We start from the raw sequence: 17181 nt of genomic DNA, 5'->3' as shown, positions 1-17181 counted from the left end.
AAGCAATGAACACAAGTAGCAGAGAGATGAGAGAAAGTTTATGTGTAGTGTGTGTTTGAACTATTGTTTGTTGTTTAAAGAAGTCAGAATGAGAGTTTATATATCACTTAGTAAGGTAGGACAAATAAGGTAAAGAATAAATCAGAGTTCATAAAACAGGGTAATCAAATAAATCAATCAGTTAATTGGGGACTTAACTCGATCAATTCCCACAGAAGAATCCGGAAAGGACCCCCATAAATTGGGGAGAATCCCTTAACGATTCAGATTGGGATTCAAATAAGGTAAACAAATCAACCACATATGCGCCAATTAATCAATCAATTAGAGTCAAACACAAATCAATTAATAGGACAGGATCACGGAAGTATCATTTAAATTAAGGAGAATCTCATACAGAATCAATTAACAGTCAGGACTAAAGTTTAATAAGGTAAGCAATTCGGTTATAATGATCAAGGCCTAGAAATTAGGCCAGTAACATAAGTAAGGAAAGTATTACTAACTATGAATCATATATATAAGGAAAGAACGAGCAAAAATCTTTCAGAGAGATACTAGTTTAAAAAGAATACGATTCCAAACCCTAATTAGGCAAATAATTCAATTAACCACTTCAGTTGACAGAGCTAAAGCAAACGGTGAAGAACGGTGAGATAAGTAGTCGAGTATTTGAGAACTCTAAGCATATCGAAATACAGAGATGACACTCAAGCAAAGAAATCAGTCTTACAGTAAAGAAGAAAGCCAAAATTCCTTCAAAATCTTTTTGCAAAAAATCCTTATTAGGAATCAAAACCCTAGCTTTAAGGAAAAGTGAAATCGGTAGATAATAATAGTAAAAAACGGAAGAAACTTAAAGGGAGAGTATTAAACAAACTCAAAACACTTCAAATCTAAAAAGATCTGAACTAATTTAGCCAAAATAACTAGGTTTGTACAAAAATAAACATAGGTGAGAAAAGGTCTGGTTTTAAACCGGAGATTTGAAGCCATGAAAACACAAAAAATGATAATATTCACAGATATGAGGTGAATACAGATGGATTAATTGAGAACATGAGGGGTTTGAACCAAATCTGGCTCAAGCCTCTTGAGATTATTCCCAAGCAATACAAGAAACGGAACACCAGTAGAGATAGGAGGCCAGATAAGGCCGGAAATCGACGAAGAAACCTATGGATCGAAGGGGTTTCGATGACGGCGGGGCTAGGGTTTGAGAGGCTTCAGAGAGAACGGAGAAGAAGAGGAATTTAGGGGCGATGGGTTGTAACAAATGACTAGGGTTTATGGGTTAGGGATAATTAAAAAAGGAAGTATCATCCTGGACCGTTGATCTCTGAGATCAACGACCAGGATTTGGTCTGGGTCGGGTGAGTTTTAAAGAAACAGGTATGGGCTAGTTAATTGGGTTGGGGGTTTATTTGAACTTAATGAAAGGGCTATTTATTAAATACCCAATTAGTTAATAAAATAATTTGTAAAAATAGCTAATTAAATGATAAAAATGATTTTTATGCATGTAGATGATTTAAAATAATTACTTAACATTTTAAAGATATAAAAAAGTCATTTTTTGTGTAGATAAAGTAGATATGTATAGACCATTATTGCAAAATTTGCACCTATAGTCTTAAAAAATACAAATATAATTGTAAAAACGCAATTAAAATATTTGAACACTCATATGAGCGTAAATGATGAATTTAGATGACTAAATCATTGTAAAGTAATATGAGGGATAGTTTTGAACATTTATGTAATTAAAAAATGCAGAAATAGATGGATTTAGGGCCCTTAAAAATTGTAGAAAAATTATAAAAATACTTGTGCATGTTTGTAAATGCATGTACAATATTTTGAAAGTGTGTGTGCACATTTAAAAATATAGAAAAAAATTGGGTATCAACAAGCATCAATTAACACATTAGCTAATGACATGAGTTTTTTAGGAGAGCAGGACTTCAGATTTCTCTGAACATCCCGAAAATTTACCTCATCATTGTCATCGTCTTCATCATCGTCTGATTGAGCCATCAAAGCAAATATTGAGTCATACTCATTTATTTCACTTTCAACTGCCATCATTGAGTTGTTACCTGCATCATCTTCTTCTTCAGACTCGCTAGAAGAATCTACCCATGCTGCAAGAGCTTGCTTTACAACATTGTCAGCGACGTTCTTTCTTTTGAAGCGTTTATCAAGAACTGGGTTCCTCTTGGCTGCTTTGTCAAAGTTGTATTTGAATTGTTCTTGCTTCAGGAGAGGGCAATCTTTGATGAAATGCCCTGGCTTTCCACACTTATGACAGAGGTCATAATTCTTTGGCTTGCTAGAACTGCCCCTCTTTGGTATACCTCCATTTCTTCGAACCATTTTCTGAAACCTTCTGGTTAAGTAAGCCATGTCATTATCCTCACCACTTGAGTCATTGCTTTCCGCCTTGAGTACCAGGTTCTTTTCCTTCTTTGGTTCTCTTCTTTCACTGTCCTTCTTCTTCTTCTTCTTCTTCTTCTTCTTCTTCTTCATCTTCTTCTTCATGTCATAGGTTTTCAGATTCCTAACCAGCTCATCTATAGTCAGCGATTGCAAATCCTTTGCTTCAGTAATGTCATTCACTTTACTCTCCTAGGAACTGGGCAAAACACTGACAATTTTCCTCACGAGCTTGTTCTTAGAAATGATTTCGCCAAGCGAGTGTAGCTCATTTATGATGAAAGTGAATCGAGTGTGCATGTCTTGAATAGATTCATCGTCCTTCATTCTGAAAAGCTCATATTCAGTAGTGAGCATGTCAAACTTAGATTTCTTTACTTGAGTGGTTCCTTCGTGTGCAGTTTGTAGAGTTTCCCATATCTTTTTGGCAGATTGGCAAGCTGAAATCCTGTTATATTCATCAGGACCTATACCACACACCAAAATTTTCTTAGCGCGAAATTTTTTCTCCACAGCTTTCCTGTCAGCATTGTTGTATTCTTTCCTCATCTTAGGCACTGTCATAGCAAGATCTCCAACCTTCTTTGTAGGGACATAAGGACCATCACATATAACATCCCACAGCTCGGAGTCTTCAGCTATAATGAAATCATGCATCCTTGTCTTCCACCACCTATAGTATTGGCCATTGAACCTGGGTGGTATGTAGGTAGATTGACCCTCTTCGAAGTTTGGTGGAGCAACCATGAGGATCCTTTCTAGGTGTTAACCTGATAGAAAGAACCTGTTCTGATACCAATTAATAGGATATATGAATCCACCAAACTATATAGAGACTAGGTCCTATATAGGTTTCCACATATAACGCTAATGCAACAGTAAGTAAATGGAATAGGGAACTTTTACGTGAAAAAATCCTTACTCAAGGGGATAAAAAATCACGACCTACACTAGTAGGATTTAACTTCACTATGAGCAATCTTTAGATTACAACCTATGCAATCTAGGAATTAAACTCTTAATCCTTCCCTAACTTGTAATACACCTATTACAAGCCACTTTGCAATACACATATTACAAAGACTTCAACTCATGACTAACTCCAGTCACGACACAAGCACTAAAGATTTTAGGTTTACAAGGAGTTCCTAAATAAAACTTCTAGATAAGCAAAGCAGGAATTACAATGAAGAACAATTACAAAGTTACAACTCAACTAAGGACATACAAAAGACTTGTTGTAGGAACTGGTCCGTAGTAGTGTTGTACTTTGTTCTTGATACACTTGAGAATTGAATGCTTGATTGTCAGATGCTTGAATGCTTGAATGAATTCTCAAGTATTCAAGTGATGTTTTGTTGTAATGTTTATTGTTAATAAAACATGGATGACATCACTTGAATGATGTAATCACTTGGTTGGTCAATGAAAAGTGACTGTTATACTGTGCTACACTATTTGCGTGTACAGTGCAGGCAGTCACTTTCCAACTGTAGATAGTTGACTTCGTACTGCTGTCAGGGGAACCCAAGGGGATCAGGTCCCTGTGTTGATTCTTTATCTTCTGAAATCATACCAACTCACATTAGCTTGAGTCTGTTGACAACAGTGTACCAAGTGTATCAGGTTCCTTATCTGGTTCTTTGAAAGTAAGTTTGTTAGATCATCAAAACATAAAGCTAAGGTACTGTAAACCCATCAATCCTGGAATAATTTATCCCATAATTAGTAACCAAACAAGGGATAATGCGGTATTAAATTTTTATTCCAGGATTATTTTTGCTTTTCCATCATACCAAATGACCCCTTATTATTTGTATGAATGATCAAATAAATGGACTAAAGCTTAAGACTAAAGGGCCGTTTGGTATGGTGTATAGGAATAGAACTGAATATGGTGTGTTAATAATGCTGAGATTAATAAGTTGAGGATTAATTATGATGAATTAATTATGTTGGAATTATTTCTTATCGACCGTTTTGTTTAGTGTATTAAAGGTTTTGAAATGACAGTTCTGTCTTTATATATAATGTCATATTTTGCTATATATAAGAATAATACTACTGAATAGGATATATAACTTATACATACTATATTATTTTCCCTAGTACATTGTACGAAACTACACTATTAGTTATCCATCTCATTTCCTTCTATGTAAACTAAAAGAAAAATAATCAAGCAGCACAACAAAATCAAACTGGTCGAATTATTTACAATCCCTATAACATGTAGCAAGAAATACATATAATAATAGTAGATAAAAAGTTCCCCTAATTCCTAAGATGTCTTGTTACTCCGTGTTGTTGCATTGATTTGTGATGCCAATTGAACTAAAATAATTTCTGGACTTAATTAAGTTAGCTCAGCCTTTTATGCTCTTTTTGACTTCCTAAGAACATTTCGGTTTCTGGGTTTCTTATTCTAATTTTGTTCTTAGTTTTTTGTGGTATTTTTCAGAAACCGTTTACGCTTTTTAGTTATTTGACTTGAGTAATGTAGTTACTCAAAAACTAAGACAAAACCAAGTTAATTTTTTTAGAAAGCGTAAGATTAAAATTAAGAACAAACTATTTATTCACTTTTCTTTTTTTCTTGACTGTTGATTTAGCAATTGATACCAATCCCTCGGGGAATAGATAATACTCCTACTAATTAACAGCAAAGAAATGAGAAAAAAGATTCTTAAATCGCACGAACTTTTTTACTTTCCCTATTCTATTCTATTTATTTTTTCCTCTACATTGATTAGTTGTTAGTAGTAAATTTTATTTTAAAAGGGTCGTTAGGGTTTCATTCTTTACTCTATTCGTGGGGTGGATTTTGGAGCTAATGTCCGGAGGTCCTCGATATTTTTTCTAATTTCTCTATCTGGTGAGTGCTTCTTTGCTTATACCTAGTTCGAATTTTCTCTTTCTTTTTTGGTTTTTTTTGCCCTGCTCGTTTGATTATTCGTTGATTTTGGGGATTAGGGTTATTTTTTTACATCAAAATCTTGATTTTTTTTGAAGTGGGTATGTGTAATTTTCTGGATTGAGGTTATTTTTGAGATCAAAATCTTATTTTCTTCAAGTGGAGTATGGGTAATTTTTATGAATTAGGTTGTTATTCAGATCAAAAGCTTGAATTTTGAAGTGGGTTATGGTTATTTTTGAGATTAGAATGTTACAGTTTCTTGCTAGCTTGTTTTGATCTATGCATGTATTACAAGTTTGGTGCTTTTGCTCTTCTATGTTTTTTGAAAATTGTTTTCTACATGTATAATAAGGCTTTAGTTTTTTGGTTTCTGGGCAGGGTTTGCTAAAGGGTTTAGATTGAGGGTAAAGATTATGGTGGAGTGGGTTTTGGCTGCTGTAGTGTGATACTCTTTGAAGGTGTGAATCTATAGTTTTAGAAAAGGAGAGCCAGGTTAAAGTGATGTTTCATAATCAAGGAGCTTCTAGACAAAGTTGCAGTCTTCTTGCAGTAGTATGTGGAAAAGCTGCTGAATATGATCAGAAGCCAGATGTAAAAGATGGTACGCCGAGATATTGCTTCCCGGAGATTGTATCATCAGGGCGTTTGGAGGTAAGTATCGTTCTTAAATTGTTTGTATATAATTTATCATGTTTTTGGTTGATACCTCTCATTAGGAGGTTCGTCATCGTCCTGGCTAGTGAGCTGGTTTCTTACGTCACTTATAATTTGCTAAATGTAGGTGCAACTTTTGAAAAACCCCAGTACGGATGAATTTCGTAAAGTTTTAGATTCGTGGCAGCCAAATATTGTGTATTTGCAAGGAGAACGTCTTTCGGATGATGAAGTTGGTTCGCCTGTTTGGGGAGGTGTTGATTTGTCTTCTGTGGAAGCCATTTCTGGACTTTTTAGTGCCACGCTTCCAACCGCTGTATGTGACTTTCCTTCCTTAGTTCTGTTCAGGAGAGTTTGTGCTAGTAGTGTATCTTCTTGTGTCTCCCTTGGTCAGATGTTCTCTGGAATTTTATGAATTGCATTGAACAGTTCATGTACTTCTGCTTTGGTATGTATTTCCTGTCATTTTGTCAGTCATTACCAAGTTGTTGGATTTTAATATGTCTTGGATAATTTTGTCAAGAAAATAATTCACAAATGGACACCTCCACATGCATGGTTTTGTAAAGCCGGTCCCTAACTTGGCGATTTCCCTGCTAAACACCTTAAGTTGATCAGAACACATGTATTAAACACCGTTCACCCGCGTTTCCTCAATTACGCTGATGTAGATATAACACATCAGTAGCCAATGAAGGTTGGATAATGATAATTTAGCATTACTTCAATGAAGGTTGTTTTTGCGGTGATGTTCTCAGTCTAGCAGTTGATCATGCGATTATGGTTGTTTGTGCATTAATATGTTGGTTTGTGTCTTGTGCGCACATTGGTGTTTGTTCCTCTAACCGGTGATGTAAATGATACAGCTGCTATCGTCGTAGAAAGATGGAATTTAAGGTAATTATCCACCAACAAAAAAGAAAAAGAATTCAAGGTGAATATGGCTTATTGAAATATCTAATAATTAGTAGTACACTTAATTCAAAAATGGCTTAGAAATAAAAGCCAACCAAGTCACCTTTTAGTGGTTAAGTTAATGTGTTTTCTGCTGAAGAGTCAATTATTTTGAAATGTTCCAATGGTTGAATTACACTTGTAGTATTTGGACAGGAAATCATGTTAATATGAGTTCTTCTGTTGTTTACTTGATGATCCAATTGCAGGTCTACTTGGAGCTCCCAAATGGAGAAAAACTGGCTGAAGCTCTTCATGCTAAGGTGAGACATTACCTTGATTCGTTCAATCAGCTGATGATCTGGTCGATTCTCCTGATTTAAACTTTATGGATGGTTCTTTTGGTTCCACCAATATGTTCATATTTGTAGGGTGTTCCGTATGTGTTGTACTGGAAGAGCGCATTTTCCTGCTATGCAGCATCCCATTTTCGGCAGGCATTCTTATGTGTGGCACAGAGGTATTCTTACCGTTGACTCAAGCTGTACAGTTATTTGATTCATTATTCTGGACTGCTCATATATTCATAGTTCTTGGTGCCTAGTTCTCTGTGCTAGAGAATAAAGATAATAACACGGCCATGCGACCCTTTTACAGAACTATCTAGATTTGTACATTCCCATTAAGCTATTTCTTGCTGCTGCTCTTATCATTGTCAAATTTTCCATTTTAATCCTTTCCAAGTCTGCTACATTTGTCCAAGATCTACACTGCACTCATGTCTAGGTTGATGGTGGCTTAGTGTCAGACTTCACAGAGCTTTTCATATTGATTCTTCTGACATTCTTGACCTTCTATTTTACTTGAATGTCGCAAGGTCTCTTTTGCCTTCTTTGGAGTCTTACATCATTCAAATAAATTCTACTCTGTCTGTCCCATTTTATGTTTTTTATTAAGTAATAAGACTTTCTTTGGCAAGCTTCAACTGGTGCACCCCATGTTTATTTTCCTCTGTCCCATTTTATGTGGCACACTTTCCTTTTTTTAGAAATATTTTAACTTTAATTTTCAATTTTACCCTTAATAAGATGAATTAAAGTCACACAAATGTTTATGACTTGTTTTGTACCATAAGTTTCAAAAGACTTTCGTTCTTTCTTAGACTCTGTGGCCCGTTAAACACCGTCACATAAAATGGGATGGAGGGAGTAGCTACTTTTGGGTCAGCTGACCATGCAATTGAATTCTTTTCCACATTGCATTGCTCAGAGAGCTAACTGTGATGAATTTATTCATGATTTAATTTTGCATCTGTATGGCTTGAGGGTTAAGGATTTGATTCAAGAGGTCTTCTGGTTGTGTCCTGCAGTTCAACTTGTCATGTTTGGGATGCTTTCCAACTTGCACATGCATCCTTCAGGCTTTACTGTGTCCGAAACAACCTCCTTTTCCCTGAGATGAGCCAGATGGCCAGTGGTAAGCTGGGTCCTCACCTGCTTGGTGATCCTCCCAAAATCAATGTCCCTCCGCCTGAGGCAGGTCCTGAAGATGATGAAGAAAGCAACTCCGATACTCTTCCTGCCATAAAGATCTATGATGATGATGTGAACATGAGGTTTCTCATCTGTGGAACGCCATGCTCACTGGTATGGGATTGATTTCATGTACTCTTCCTATCACTTCTTTGAGCGATAATGTTCTAATCATTATGTGAACAACTTCCAAGAATTTAAATCCATTAATTAATTCAAGTTGAAACAACAATGTGATCCTTTCTTTACAAAATCCTCTGTCTGAACAAACTCTAAAAAGTTGGATAGTCTATTACAACTGCAAGTTAACAACATTGTGATAATTTCTTCATGAATCGAACTCTCTGAACTTGATCTAAACCGTCAAATTAACTCTCTGGACAACTCAAAGAACTTAGATTAATTAATTATTGCTATGAATGCGATTTATTTGTCAAACTTACTCCTTTTTCCTTAAGCGCTTTATGTATTGCTGAAGATATACAGCTTCCGCGCATGCGACCACACTTATAATATATTCTTCATAGGTTTTCTTCTAAGTCGTATCATGTTATATTTGGAACTAATTCTACACATTGCTTATGTCATGAATGGCTTCTTGTGCTCAGGATGAATGCTTGTTGGGATCTATAGCAGATGGTCTGAATGCCCTCTTAAACATTGAAGTAAGTAACACCAACATTGCCCCTTTTTATTTCCTCGTGCAACATATTTTTCATTTCTTGAAGAAACAGCAGCAGTGCTTCCTTATGATATTATAACTACTTCAGATGATGGTCATTTGACACCAATTTCTTTGTTTGAGCCGTCAGACTTGTCCTCTTTTTGGCTTCCTGCCATCTGGATAAGTGTGTCTGATCACCTTTCTCGTAGAAACTGAATTTTGTGTAACTTGAGCAATGGCACACTTCCACTTTCTGAGGCAGGCTGCTGATATTCTCTTTCTTGAGCTTAAAGAAATGTTAATGGATGCACCCAAGGGTGTGGTCTAGTGTCAATGAAGTGGGTGAAAACCATGATAGACCAGGGTTGAAATCCTAGTAGAGACAAAAACGCTGGGTGATTTTTTTCGATCTGTCTAAGCCTTGGTGGACAGACTTACCTGCTACCTGTTTTAGTGGGAGGTAGCAGGAATTCAACAACAACAACAACGACCCAGTATAATCCCACAAGTGGGGTCTGGGGAGGGTAATATGTACGCAGACCTTACCCCTACCCCGAAGGGTGGAGAGCCTGTTTCCAGGGAGACCCTCGGCTCAAAAAAAGCAACAGGAGACGATATATTAGTACCATAAAAATGCATAATAAAATAACAGCAATATAAGAGATATGAAATACAGAATACGAAATACGAAATAGATGGCTGGTATAGTAAAAACTAGCAGGTAAAGCCCTGCATCAATAGACGACCAATGACATTCTTAGTCTAACTCCTAACTGACTAGTCTCACTCTATTGTGCTGTAGAAATATTCACAACTTTCCCCTAACCTACAACCTTAATGCTCGACCTCCATAATTCCCTGTCAAGGGCCATGTCCTCAGTAATCCTAAGTCGCGCCATGTCCTGTCTGATCACCTCTCCCCAATACTTCTTAGGTCGCCCTCTACCTCTCCGCGTGCCCACTACAGCCAGTCGCTCACACCTCCTCACCGGTGCATCAGTGCTCCTCCTCTGAATGTGCCCGAACCATCTGAGTCTTACTTCCCGCATCTTGTCCTCCATGGGGGCCACGCCCACCTTCTCTCGAATATCTTCATTCCTAATCTTATCCATCCTTGTATGCCCGCACATCCACCTCAACATCCTCATCTCTGCTACTTTCATCTTCTGGATGTGTGAGTTCTTTACCGGCCAACATTCAGTTCCATATAACATGGCAGGCCTAACCACTGCTCTATAAAACTTACCTTTTAGTAACGGTGGCACTTTCTTGTCACACAAGACTCCCGACGCTAACCTCCACTTCATCCACCCCACCCCTATACGGTGTGTGACATCCTCGTCAATCTCCCCGATCCCCTGAATAACCGATCCAAGGTACTTGAAACTACCCCTCTTGGGAATGACTTGAGAGTCAAGCCTCACTTCAACTCCCGCTTCCGTCGGCTCAACTCCAAATTTGCACTCGAGGTATTCCGTCTTCGTCCTGCTCAACTTGAAACCTTTAGACTCAAGAGCATGTCTCCAAATCTCTAGCCTCTCGTTGACGCTGCCTCGTGTCTCGTCAATTCGAATAATGTCATCAGCAAATAGCATGCACCATGACACCTCCCCTTGAATATGATGAGTCAGTGCATCCATCACCAGGGCAAATAGGAATGGGCTGAGCGCAGACCCTTGGTGCAACCCCGTAATAACTGGAAAGTGTTTAGAGTCGCCTCCTACTGTCCTAACCCGAGTCTTAGCTCCAGCATACATGTCTTTAATCACCCTAATATAGTCAACCGGGACCCCTTTATCCTCTAAGCAGCTCCATAAGACCTTCCTAGGAACCCTATCGTACGCTTTCTCCAGATCAATAAACATCATGTGGAGATCCTTCTTCCTATCCCTGTACTGTTCCACCATCCTCCTAATAAGGTGGATAGCTTCTGTGGTAGATCGCCCCGGCATGAACCCGAACTGGTTGTCTGAAGTAGATACCGTCCTTCGCACTCTCATTTCTACCACTCTCTCCCAAACTTTCATGGTATGACTTAGTAATTTGATGCCCCTATAGTTGTTACAACTCTGGACATCACCTTTGTTCTTATACAACGGAACCATTGTACTCCACCTCCACTCTTCAGGCATCCTATTAATCTTGAATATAACACTAAACAATCGAGTAAGCCATTCCAAGCCTGCTCTACCCACACACCTCCAAAGTTCAACCGGAATTTCGTCTAGCCCGGTAGCTCTGCCCCTTCTCATCTTACGCATTGCCTCCATGACTTCATCGATCTCAATGTTCCTACAATTACTTAATTCATGGGGACTGTCGGCATTCCTCAATTCCCCAAGTATAATATCCTGATCCCCTTCTTCACTTAGAAGTTTATGAAAGTAGGTCTGCCACCTCCTCTTAATCTGGTCATCTCCCATCAAAACTTTGCCGTCATCATCTTTTATGCACCTCACTTGGTCCAGATCCCGAGTTGTCCTCTCTCTCGCCTTAGCGAGTCGGAATAACTTCTTCTCCCCACCTTTGTTCCTTAGTTCCTCATACAGACGAGCAAAAGCTGTCGCCGTAGCAGGAATTCAGTGTAATAATTAAGAAATGTTGAAGAACAGAAGAAGATTTCTTCACTTGAAATGATAGATTGATAGATCTCTTCGATGTGGTGTGAGGATGGAGAGAAGGAATAATAAATTTATATCTTCTGTTTGTCTATTGAATAATGAGAGAGTAGGATGTTCTTGAAATCACTAAACTCTTTCTAGGTAAAACATGATTGAGTACTGAAAAAACTTCTCTTTCTTTTTTTGTTCCAGATGCGAGGGAGTAAGCTGCATAACCGGGTCAGGTATTTCTCAGAATGGGTCTTGTGGTGTTGTAACATTTTATTTTCCAGACCTGCTTCATGGTGCTGTTGTTTTCCTTTTCTGAAGTTTGATGTTGTTGAATGGCATCTTAGAGATTAATCCGCCTGTTGATTGCATCTTTAAGACAAGGAAAATTACATGTTTCATAGCTAATTACTTTATTTCTTGTGTGGAATCTCTGCTTGGTTTGCTTATTTTTCTTGTGGTTGTCGGTCGCCAAGACGGCAACAATATGACACTCCCTGATTAAATTGCTTCAGTTCATGTGTATTCTCTTGTTAAACTTTTGTGGCCTAATATTGCTGCTCTGTGATACAGTGCCCTTCCACCACCACTTCAGGCTGGTGCATTTTCCCGTGGTGTCGTGACCATGCGATGTGATCTGTCGACCAGTAGTTCGGCTCATATCTCACTTCTAGTTTCAGGCAGTGCTCAAACATGTTTTGATGATCTGGTAAATTTAGCAGTATGTTCATGTACAGTTTAATGATCTTTAATAGTCCCCGGATGACTGATTGGGTGATGTATATTTCCTTGTTAATTCTCAGCTATTAGAGAATCACATAAAAAGTGAAATCATTGGAAACAGTGAACTGGTTCATGCACTGCCAAGTGATGAGGAAAATAGACCACCTACATCTGAGCCTCGGAGATCAATGTCAGTAGCTTGTGGGTCAGAAGTATTTGAAGTTTGCATGAAGGTTCCTACATGGGCTTCACAGGTTCTTAATTTACACTGCTTTTTTGTTTCTCTTTTTTTGTCCCTTGCTAAATTTTCTTGAGAGATACCCCCTTGAGAAGATGCGGGAATCCAATCAATTTGTCTCCAGGTTTTCCTTGAACATATTGGTTAATTTAACCAGTATACATGATTTTACTAAGTTCCCTATCTCTCCTCTTCATCTTTGTTCTTATAAAATTTCCCTCTGCTTAGTATGTTAGAGGATAAGTCTATAATTTGATGGTGGATAGTCTAAATTACTTGGCTCCACACCACGTTTTAATGTATTGGCTTATCTAGCCATTGTTGTTCTTCTTCTAAGTTTCCTTAGTCAGCTCTTCATAGTTGTACCAGCAAAGGATTGTGTGCTGAAAATAATAACGTACAAGACGGGCGTATACTTGGATACTGGATTGGAGGCTCTGTTATTTCTTTGATTTGTAAATGTTGTATGCTATTTGTTGCACTATTGGAAAAGCTTCTCTCTTTCTTTTAATCAGGGATCACTATTAGTTCTCATATTTTCATTATGATGGTGTTTACTACCTGCTTAAGTTTTTAGTTATCCTTTATAACTTGCTTCTTCATGCTCTGTTCTTTCAGATCTTAAGGCAATTGGCTCCTGATGTTTCATATCGTAGTTTAGTTGCACTTGGCATAGCTAGCATTCAGGGATTAGCTGTAGCTTCATTTGAGAAAGATGATGCTGAACGGCTTCTTTTCTTCTGCACAAAGCAAGGGAAGGAGGATGGGTTTTCCTACAACTTTAAGATTGGCAATCCTCCATCATGGTTAAGACCGCCTGCTCCTAGCAGAAAAAGGCCTAATGTATATCAAGAAACAAGTGCTATTTGGCGAAATGGTTTAGCATCTGGAAATCATGTGGCTGTGAAAGAAGAGATTGAAAGTAGATTAGGGAATGGTTTTGCAACCCCTCTGGTGACTGCTAGACAAAAACTCAAAGTTGCTGCTATGAGGCCCATTCCTCATGTTCGTCATCAAAAGATGCTACCCTTTTCAGGGATTTCAGCGGTGGAGAGCCTTGACGGGAACCAGGTGAAAACTAATCTGCCCATCATTCCTTCCTCTGCTAAGGGCAGCAGTGTTGGAGTAATTCCTGTTGCCCATCGGAAGTCAGCATCAAGCTCACATCAGGCTAAGCAAATTATATCCTTGAATCCTCTTCCACTGAAGAAACATGGTTGTGAGCGAAGTCCAATACACGTGTGTTCTGAGGTAAGATAAGGTTTTCCGTTCACATAAATTTTCATGCATAACTTTGCTTAAGGAATCTGATTCCTGTGTTGGATGATGTCATTTATCTGATCTTACCTATTTAACCTGAATTCTTGAAAATAGACTGAACCGTGTGTAAATAATTGATTTCAGAACTCTTTTATCTGTTTTTACAGCCTCAATGAAAAATAAGTTGTGGATTTCAAACATTAGATTTGCGAAGCTTGTCATCTTTCGATGATAATTTGCTACATCCATTTTAGAATATGTGATGTATCCGCCTTACAGGAATTTTTTTCAATCTGTCAGAAGTACTGCTTTTTTGGGAACTTTTTGTAGTCCTTTAAGATGAGAATCCATTGACACAAGCTTATGGAATCAAGTTATTTTGTTTGCATTACCTGATAGAGGTTTTCCTTTAACACCAAGTGCTTTAAAAATATATACTACATCCCGAATGCCTCTTTTTCACTTCATTCTACTGATTGTATTATCACCGTATGGATAATTGTATCAGTTTTTCATGTTCTCTTTCTCTCCCCGGCCTATTTACAGGAGGAATTTCTGAAAGATGTAATGCAGTTTTTAATTCTTCGTGGACACACTCGTCTCATTCCTCAAGGTGGCCTTGCTGAGTTTCCAGATGCGATTCTCAATGCCAAACGCCTTGACCTCTTTAACTTGTATAGGGAGGTGAGATTTCTTGTTTTTCCTTTTTTGCTTATTATGGGGAACTGTCAGAAATCTGCAAGCATGCATAGCAATATATTTCGTACTGCCTTGCAGAAAAAATGACAAGAATATCAAACATCATCGTCGTAATTTGTAAATTTCTTCAGGTGGTTTCGAGGGGTGGTTTTCATGTTGGCAATGGCATCAATTGGAAAGGACAAGTTTTCTCAAAAATGCGAAATCACACAGTAACCAATAGGATGACGGTAAGCCCTCTTACTCAATATGACATATCGTAACCTGTTCTATTCCAAGAACAACTTCTTGACTAAGCATGTTTCTCTCTCTGAACCAAAGGGTGTATTAGTGGTAGCTACTTGTAAACCTTAAAATTGTCTGGGATGTGACCCTACTTCTTTCATAAACTCGGACCTGGTTGAGAGAAATGTATGTTTGCTTATGTTCAAGTTTTGTGGATGCCTTGTACTTCCGCATATGAACTATGTTACTGGAGGATCTTTACCTTCTCATTTTCAATTTGGTATTTTTTGTATTCCTGTGGAAACTTGAACAGCTCTTTTAACACAATAACTTCTTGAACCCAGGGTGTTGGGAATACACTTAAAAGACATTACGAGACTTATCTTTTGGAGTACGAATTGGCCCATGATGATGTGGATGGAGAGTGCTGCTTGTTATGTCACAGGTCAATTCCCTTTCGTTTTGCTTTTCTATGATGCAAGTTGTCAAATGTCTCTTTGCTGGCTGTTAATGGTTATCTGACATGATGTTTCTTGCGTTCCTCCAGTAGTGCTGCTGGAGATTGGGTTAACTGTGGGATTTGTGGTGAGTGGGCGCATTTTGGCTGTGACAGAAGACCAGGTCTTGGTGCCTTCAAGGTACTGTATTTACCTCCGTCACCTCTTTTGTCTAAACCTTTTTAAGAGGAGTTCTGATGTGAAGTATGGTTTCTTTCGTCTTGTTTTTTTTTGGCAGGACTATGCAAAGACAGATGGACTGGAATACATATGTCCGCAATGCAGCGTTACAAATTTTAAGAAGAAGATGCAGAAAACTACGAATGGATATTCCTGAGCCTAAGCCTAATGGCTTCATTACCACAATTATTGGGTTCTGCTGATCCCAACTCATTTTATACATCTTAGAACATCATCTGTTTTTTGCTGTGAAATTAGTTGAGCTTGTATTACATAGGCATTAGCTGTGTTCTGGATGGACAGAGAGACACATATACTGAAGAGAAGTGAAAAGGCCAAAAGAAATTGGAAGGCGGAGACGGGGAAGTGCTGCTGTTATTAGGAAGAGTTATAGAGATATAGGGAAAGAGATGAAGTCTGGAGGGGGATGTGGGTTAAGACTGCAGGCTAATGAGGCTGCATCTCATGGCAAGTCTTTGTAATATATAATCCTCCTTTGAGAGGGAGGATATGACATGTAGCTTTCTTGGTGGAATTAATTTTTCTAAAGTTCCACAAGTCTCTGCACAGCATCTACATTTTCAAGTCTCTGTTTGTTTATTTATTTTGATCATTTGAAATTCTCATAGGATGCAAGTGAGAATACAAGTAGTAAGTTTAGTTTTGAAGTAGCATAGTAACAGCGCAGACTAGTCATTTTTTGGCTATGTAATTGAAAAATAGTCGATGTTACGGAAGTTTTAACATTTACAAGTGAAATTCCATGAATACTATTCTGGAGTTTCACATGTAGAAATTTGCATCTCCATGACAATGTCTATTCGTTAATTTCAGGGGCTGAAACTCATTATTCATTCATCATTTGAGGGGTTGGTATTAATGTAATCCTTTGAGCGTACTGTCTAACATAAGAAAAATTATTTGACTACTAGCTAAATATTATTTTTTTTTCCAAAAATTCCTCCCAATTTAGGAGGATCTATAGTGTTTCCACACTTCTCCTTCAGTGTGACCCGAATCTAGGACCTAACGATCGTGAGTGGGGGTGCTTTACCAACTGAGCAAGTGTCACTTGTGTTGGTTGAGCTAATCAACTTTACGGTGATTTAGCAAGAAAGTTTGGCTCTCAAATTTTTGGGACAGTATTTTGACTCTACAAATAATGATAAAGATCTCTTAGTTGATAGAGATCTTAGAGAGCTAGTGGTAGAGGTTAGGAGGGTGAAGGACAAACTGGTGGCTATTAAGATAGTTGTGGGAGGATCTACTTTGAACGTAATTAGTGCCTACGCACCTCACCTGGGTTTGGACGAGGAGGTCAAAAGGTATTGTTGGGAGGACTTAGATGGGTTGGTGGTGGTGGTGGTGGTGGTGGTGGTGGTGGGGGGGGGATTTCACGCACCGAGAAGCTTATCATAGGAGGAGATTTTAATGGTTGCATTGGGGCGTCGTCTGGGGTATGACTGTGTACATGGCGGTTTCGATTTTGGAGACAGGAACGGAGGAGGAATTTCGCTGTTCGATTGTGCTAAAGCCTTTGATTTGGTGGTTGTTAATTCGTGTTTCTCCAAGAAGGAGGATGTCACGACCCAAAATCCGTTAAAGGTCGTGATGACGTCGGACACCACTGTCAGACAAGCCAACACTAAATAG

At 38.2% G+C, this 17181-nt stretch overlaps 2 protein-coding genes across 2 annotated transcripts; one reads left to right on the top strand and one right to left on the bottom strand.

The window, feature by feature from the left end:
* Positions 1-2628: 2628 nt before the first annotated feature.
* LOC104212102 (uncharacterized) lies at positions 2629-3183 on the bottom strand. Its single transcript, XM_009761287.1, has one exon. It carries the CDS (start codon positions 3181-3183, stop codon positions 2629-2631), a length of 555 nt encoding a protein of 184 aa, XP_009759589.1.
* Positions 3184-5173: 1990 nt separating this feature from the next.
* Positions 5174-16086, top strand: LOC104230876 (AT-rich interactive domain-containing protein 4). Its single transcript, XM_070160096.1, has 16 exons — positions 5174-5311; positions 5732-6004; positions 6135-6323; positions 7171-7224; positions 7333-7421; positions 8271-8547; positions 9042-9098; positions 11911-11942; positions 12280-12415; positions 12510-12683; positions 13286-13918; positions 14474-14611; positions 14758-14856; positions 15196-15296; positions 15399-15489; positions 15587-16086. Exons 2-16 carry the CDS (start codon positions 5855-5857, stop codon positions 15683-15685), a joined length of 2319 nt encoding a protein of 772 aa, XP_070016197.1. The 5' UTR covers positions 5174-5311; positions 5732-5854; the 3' UTR covers positions 15686-16086.
* Positions 16087-17181: the final 1095 nt, after the last annotated feature.

The sequence above is a fragment of the Nicotiana sylvestris genome, chromosome 10, assembly GCF_000393655.2.
Source record: "Nicotiana sylvestris chromosome 10, ASM39365v2, whole genome shotgun sequence".
Taxonomy (NCBI): domain Eukaryota; kingdom Viridiplantae; phylum Streptophyta; class Magnoliopsida; order Solanales; family Solanaceae; genus Nicotiana; species Nicotiana sylvestris.
The sequence above is the reverse complement of the archived record's forward strand: the minus strand, read 5'-3'. Positions and strand labels throughout refer to the sequence as shown.

Coding starts and splice junctions, on each gene's coding strand:
- LOC104212102 (XM_009761287.1), bottom strand. CDS start 3,183: ATGGTTGCTCCACCAAACTTCGAAGAGGGTCAATCTACCTACATACCA.
- LOC104230876 (XM_070160096.1), top strand. CDS start 5,855: ATGTTTCATAATCAAGGAGCTTCTAGACAAAGTTGCAGTCTTCTTGCA. Junction 15,297..15,398: donor TGCTGCTTGTTATGTCACAG/GTCAATTCCCTT, acceptor GCGTTCCTCCAG/TAGTGCTGCTGGAGATTGGG. Junction 15,490..15,586: donor CAGGTCTTGGTGCCTTCAAG/GTACTGTATTTA, acceptor TTTTTTTGGCAG/GACTATGCAAAGACAGATGG.